This window comes from Meleagris gallopavo, chromosome 6 (assembly GCF_000146605.3).
Source record: "Meleagris gallopavo isolate NT-WF06-2002-E0010 breed Aviagen turkey brand Nicholas breeding stock chromosome 6, Turkey_5.1, whole genome shotgun sequence".
NCBI lineage: Eukaryota > Metazoa > Chordata > Aves > Galliformes > Phasianidae > Meleagris > Meleagris gallopavo.
Window position 1 is genome coordinate 4,811,706 of NC_015016.2, and position 6,825 is coordinate 4,818,530.

The 6,825-nt window shown below is 40.2% G+C and overlaps 1 protein-coding gene across 1 annotated transcript; it reads left to right on the forward strand.

The window, feature by feature from the left end:
- Position 1: 1 nt before the first annotated feature.
- GORASP1 (golgi reassembly stacking protein 1) lies at positions 2 to 6,719 on the forward strand (the record flags this gene model as incomplete). Its single annotated transcript, XM_010712349.2, has 9 exons — positions 2 to 31; positions 392 to 472; positions 1,277 to 1,480; positions 2,602 to 2,688; positions 3,053 to 3,183; positions 3,721 to 3,862; positions 4,444 to 4,588; positions 4,808 to 4,963; positions 5,196 to 6,719. Coding segments are annotated over 9 exons (1,257 nt in total), but the record flags the coding sequence as incomplete, so codon positions are not given.
- Positions 6,720 to 6,825: the final 106 nt, after the last annotated feature.

Genomic DNA, 6,825 nt, shown 5'->3' on the forward strand with positions numbered 1-6,825 from the left:
CGGCGGCGCCGAGGGCTTCCACGTACATGGGGTGAGGCGGGGCGGCGCGGCGCGGGGCGGCGGGGGTTATGGCGCCGCGCTGCCTCAGGCAGGCCGGGCCCGCGCTGCCTCCGCGGGGAGGAACTCGTGTGTGAAAAATGGTGGTGCTGCACTTGGGGAATTTGTTTGTGTGCAGCGTGGAGGAAAAGCCTCAAGGGGCGATTGGAAGCAAATATATAAATATCTGAGTTCACGGTTGTGAACCGCTTTCAGTGTCTGTCGCTTGTTGTCTCGTTTCTGGTTCACTGAAAAGTAAATATTGACTCAGGTGTAATAGTTAACACTGTATCGCTTAACGTCACTGCAGATCCACGTACAATTAAAAAATATATATGTATGTATGTTTTTTCAGGTTCAGGAGAACTCCCCTGCTCAACAAGGAGGGCTGGAGCCTTTCTTTGACTTCATCATTGCGATAGGACACACCAGGCTGGTGAGTCTCTCTTCTAAAACTTTATTTTCTTTTTTTCTTTTTATTTTTTTCCTGAAGTATCATTATTCTGAGAGGTAGAAGGCAAAGCTGTCAGAATGGAGAATGGCTTGCTGGGCGTTGCACGTTGCATTAAAAAGGTAAACCAAAACCTGAGGAGTGTTACTGATGCCTTCAGTCACCCTGGCTTCTTTGCAGGTTAACTCTGTGCTTGTGGTGTTATTCATGGGTATTTTCTGCCACCAGGTGAATATTGAGCTAGTGAGTCAGTAGTGAGAACTCAGCATTTGTTTAAGCAAAGTTGTTTCAACATTTGATAAAATAGGGGAAAGAATCACTGACAGGAAGAAAAGTGCCACGTGGCCTGTTTGCTTATGGGTTAGGGCTGGTCACACAGTTTCTGTATGGTGAGTTATTGAGGAAGAATTGAATACGTTTCAGTGCACTGTTTTGGTTTGGAAGGCTCACACCTTTGGCCCAAGGATCAGTACTGATCAGCCATGAAGTGCTGCCACTTACTGATGCAAACATGTAGTTAAGATCTAACATTTCTGACTTACCAGAGGTTAAAAGAAAAGGAAAGTAAGCAATTAAACTGAATGATAGTAGTTACTTTTTTAGAAGGACGTGAGCTGATAGCACAGACTGCTTCTGAATAAAAGAAAACTGCACTGCTGGACTGATTGTAAAACATGAAGTCTAATGACTGTTTTGGTTCTTTGTATTCAAATTCTGCCACAAGCATGACATCTGTATTACAGGTGCAACTAGGAATAGCATTAACCGTATATATGTATTGCTCTACAGAATAAAGAAAACAATATGTTGAAAGATCTACTGAAGGCAAATGCTGAAAAAGCAGTGAAACTGGAGGTGTATAACATCAAAACAATGAAGATAAGAGAGGTGGAGGTGGTCCCCAGTAACATGTGGGGAGGACAAGGTCTTCTCGGAGCCAGCGTGAGGTTCTGCAGTTTCCAGGGGGCCAATGAACATGTGTGGCATGTTTTGGTGAGTCACAATTCTATGCTTATCCAAAAAGTTGTTGCTGAGCTAAGAACAGAACGCAGACTTCCATTTCGAAGATTCCTCCAAGACAGCAATATACTATTTTATTAGTGGAATCTATTCTGTCTAGGGGGGTAAACATCAAAAAGGTGTTTTATAGAGTCACAGAATGGCTTGGGTTGGAAGGAACCCCAAGGATCATCAACTTCCAACCCCCTTCCACAGGCAGAGCCACCAACCTCCAGTTTCACTGATGAGATTTGAAGCTTTTCATCTGTTATATATGTGTGTGTGTGTGTGTGTGTTTTTTCTGTTAGATGAGGTATGCGATTTAGAAGGATTGCTAATTCATAGCCTCAGGTATTTCAGGAATGTTTTCATAAGGATTTACAGATCCTTATGCATGAAAATGTTGCTGTATGTAGAATGCAGTTGCGGGTGACTGTCTCATGGTGGCCTGCTGGTGTTCCTATAACCTTGCTTTAATGTATATATATTTTTGAGAGTAATATGTAGAAGTGCAGTGCTGAAATCACAAAGAGGAGGGGAACACAGTCTTGAAAGTTTGAACAGGGACAAGATGTCTGTTAGTCTTGCCTGCCACTAAGAGTAAAACGAATCCCAGCCCAACCAGACCGTGCAGACTGCATGATGGGGAGAAGTGTTTTGTTTTGTGTTGAAGAAACAATAGCAAAGCAAAAAAAATTAAAAACCAAAAAAAAAAGAATGATTCTGGCTCAATTGGTGCTTTTGTTGTCTCAACTTCATTGAAATAATACTCATGCAGAAAAAGCACCAAAACATTGTTTTAAAACCAAGAGGGAGAGCTGAAAGTGTAGAACAGCTTAGGAAAGACTGAGCTGGTCTTATCTTTATCTGGACCATCTTATCTGGTCTCTGGTTCTTGAAATAAATGCAACTTCTTCTCAATTTCAAAACATCTCATTTTCAAATTGGTCCTTCTGTATTCGGCGTGTCTTACGCAGTGTTGCTCCTACTATTAGACTGCTCAAAGACTTCGGTTTTGTCCTGTAAACCAGATGTTCTTTTCTTCTGTTGTCTTTTGAGTTAGCTTTTAGTAATTTCATCTGAGAGTGCAGGTGACAGCTGCCATTCTTTCACAGGATGTTGAACCCGCATCTCCTGCTGCTGTAGGTGGATTGCAGCCATACACTGACTACATTGTTGGATCTGATCAGATTCTGCAGGAGGTAGGGTTGGTGTTCCTTCACATAACATCTTCATGCCTGCTGTGTTTATGTGTTAGGGTTTATAACCCTAATTCTGTGCACACTGAACATATGGGGATGGTTGTTTTGGATTTTGTGAGGTTAATATTTGAGATGCTTAATGGCTGAGCTAAAGTTTACCAGTATTTATTCATTTATCTATCTACTTAAACCTAACTTAAATCTAACTTTAACCTACTTTAAAAAAAAAAAAAGTGTACATTAGTGAGTTTTAGTCTATCTTTGGGTTTTTAATATCTCATGTTGAAGTAAGTGCCTCAAATACCAATTTGTTTCTGGTTCCTCATTTCATGCATTTAATAACTACTGCTATTTCTTTTCTTAGTCAGAAGATTTCTTCTCGCTGGTTGAGTCCCATGAGGGAAAGCCGCTGAAGCTGATGGTTTATAACACTGAAGCAGACTCCATTCGAGAGGTAGTTGTGACTCCCAATGGAGCTTGGGGTGGAGAAGGAAGGTACTGATCTGCGGTGATCTGGGTGATGACAGGTTATGCACTCACTGTAAATGAGCTCTTGTTAAGAATATTGTCATTGATTACAGCTCGTTGTTTTCACTTTAAGGCTTATTTCCTTCTCGCGTGAAACTGTTCATCATTAAAGAGAAGAAATAGCTGAGAGGTATTAGGCATGTTCTGGATCTAATCCTATTTGAGTTGATACTGATGGTAAAACTTATGCTGACTTCCTTGCTAGCAGATGCACTAGCTACACTTTCACACTTGAGCATTTGGTGAAGCAAGAACAAAATGCAAATCAGGTCAGCTCATATATTTCATGAAGATATAGGAAATAGTTAACTGAAAGCTGAGCTACATCTATCTAAATACCATTTGCCTTGTGCTCTGTTAGTAGCAGAATGGATTCTTGCAGGTAGGTATTTCCTGCTCCAGTTTAAGGACTCAAACTCTTCTTGTTTTGGAAGTCAGAATTTAAAAGGCTTGCCAGCTTTGTTAAGGATTTTTTCCAAATCTTGTTTTACTTCTGTTGTGCAGTTTGGGGTGTGGTATTGGATATGGCTATTTGCACAGGATTCCAACACAGTCAATAGTAGCAAAGAAAAAGCCAGAAAGCAAACCACCTTCGCCCTTACCAGAAGCTGGAACTCCTGTACCATCTACTAATGGTTACACAGAGGTATGTAGGAAGTCAGATCACACATCCTATGGGATTTCATTTTCATTTAATTTTCTGCTTGTTTTAAGATTCATAATACAGTATTTTTGAGCACAGCAGAAGTAAGAGTTATGATGCCAAGCAGATGGCAGAAATGATGGCTTGAGAGAGAAAGATACCAGATGGAATTTTGAGGCAATAAAGTCTCTTTCTGTATTCATCACTGTAGTTGGGTATTTGGGTGCAATAATGAATATTCCACTTATTCTTTCATTGGTATTGGCTGAAACGTGTTCTTGACAGATCTTTGCTTCCTGTTCTGAGGATGTGATAACTGTCTGGATCAGTGAGGAAATGGTTTAGGATATCCTTGTAACTAGGAAATAAAATACACCTACAAGAATTAAGTGTCAGCTCTTCAAAGAACACGTTGGCTTTGAAAGAATATGTTTTAACCAGTCATAAACAGTGACTTGATTATTAGTTTCAGCATCGAGTTCTCTCTGAATAGATGGACTTAGAGACCGAGGCAGTCTCATGGGAAGACTGATTTCAGGTGACACTTGCAGCATGAAAAGATGTGTTTTACTGTGTTATTCCAGGCTCCATTATTGGCACCTACTTCTCAAAGTGACAGCTCTGAAGTAGTTATGAACCTGGATCAATCCACAGGCCAAGAAACGAGTGGGTATTCACCAGAAAGCTCACTTTCTCCTCCTCCCCCTCTCCAGAGAGTTATGGATCCAGGTATGTTTTCTTGCATGGTTTTTCCAACCTACTCCCTTTCAAAAGAAAGAGGACATTTAAATAAATCAAAAAGCTCTAAACAAGTTTGAGAATTAAATACAAGACCATGAGCAATGGTGTATAGAACTGAATAAATTTCAGTCTGCATGTAGCGTGTCTCTTTTTTGAAGCTGAAATTTTGTGTTAATCTGAAAGTGTCACAACATTTTCTTTCTTCAGGGTTTCTTGACATGTCTGGTATTTCACTTCCTGAGCTCACTGACTTAACAAACGTGTCCAGCATTTCTTCCTCTGCCTCCTTCAGCATGCCAGCAGCAGGCTCTTTTGTAGGCACTGAAAAGCTCATGTCAAACAGTGACCCTTCTGCTTATTTTGGTAAGTTTACTCAGGGTTTCCAGACTCCTGAGCTACTACAGCATCAGATTTTACTGAGTTTTGCAGAGCTGAGTAAATGCAGCTCGTGTATTGGGCAGCTGTGAATCTGTGTGCTGTGCCCATGAGAGGCTTGCCGTTCAAATTGATTTTCAAAGCACCATAACCAGAGGCACTGACAGGAATTGGTGTGTGTTTGGTTCTTTGTTTTGTGAAATACTTCTTGATTTCCCAGAGAACACCACGGCTCTGAGCCCAGAAGATATAATGAAGAATCCTGAAGGCTCTGCCAGGCAGCCAGACTTGGACCACCTTCTGCCTACAGCATCATCTTTACCTTCTTTTACTCTTCCTAATGAAATTTCTTCAAAAACAGCACTACAAACTGATCCCCAAAACCAAGAAACAGTACTTATAAACAGTTTTGAGAGCTCGTTACCCACTGCTCAGATGAAACCTGATGATGAAGCAGGACCTGAACAGAAAGGGGAAGAAGCTGCACAAAGACATGAGTGAAATGGATGCTGCTTCTTTTTACAGATGAGAGTATGCTGTAAAATTAGTTTGGAATATTTTTCTGATATTGAAAGAATTACATCTGTTCTATTTTGTTAGCGTAGACAACACTATAAAAAAAAAAAAACATATCCAGATGAACTACATATTGTATTGTCTCATGCAACCATTGTTCAACAGATTGGTCTGCATTCAAACTTTGAATGCCATCCAAAGTCACTAAATGGAAGGCAAAATTAATGTGGAAACCAGTTGAAGAATGGTCTTGAATGGAATCAAATGTCTGAGTTTCCATAGTGACAAAGAAATAGCTTTTCTTCTGCTTTTCTGTTCGCTGTATTCATACAAATCGTTAAGACACGAGGGTACATCATGGTGCAGCAGCATTTATTGCTTTTTGTAGCTTTATTTTTTATCTTGTTTGCACTTGTTTTCAGATAGCTTCTGAAGGTGTGGTAGATAGTGAATAGTAAATCTGAAATGAACAATGAAAAACATGAGGGTGTTTTTATACCTCTCAGGGCAGTGATTTATCACTAAATTTTACTACTTCTGATTGGGAATACCTTCAGTGTAGTTGGTACAGTTAACGTGGTGAAAATCCTCAACAAATGAAGGGAACTGGGTACCTATGGGTCAAAATGTTCTTTATATTCCATAGTCACTGTAATTTTAAACACAGTTTTGATGTAAAACAAGGCAGCCCTGCCTGTAGCAGAGGGGGTTGGAGCTTAATGATCCTTGAGGTCCTTTCCAACCCAAGCCATTCTATGGTATGATATAATTCTATGAAGTCAGGGGGGTCAGAATACTTTCTTCCTGCTTAGGAGACAAATAGATTACGCCTTAAGTATAGGTTGCAGAATTAAAAGATTTGAAATCTGGTCTGCTGGATGGCCTGCTAATACTGACCTTCTTTCTACTGCTGCTAAAATAAATTCCTTCTTTTATTTCCTTAATTGGCTGCTAGAAGAGTGAACATCCAAACACTAAAGGTTCATCATAATGTAAGTAATTTAAGCTAGAGGTAACTTCCTAAGCCTGGTAGCATGCAGGTGATTTGTTATTTCTAACTGTTTGTTTAGCACTGCTTCTAGCATTACACCTTTACCAACATTGTTTTTAAGCTAATAGCAATACATTTAGGTGATGCTGTACCCTAAGCACATTTTCAAATCTTCAGTGGAGGAAGTGTCAAAACTAAATTGGAAATGCTACAGGAATAAAGAGCTTGATGCTTTCAGCTGTCTGCGTCCAGCCTGCTTCATCATAAGTGGATCTTGGGATTGGGAAGAGTTGGTGTGAAGACTTGAGCCCAAGGAACATTTGTCTGATAGAGCAGTTTAGGA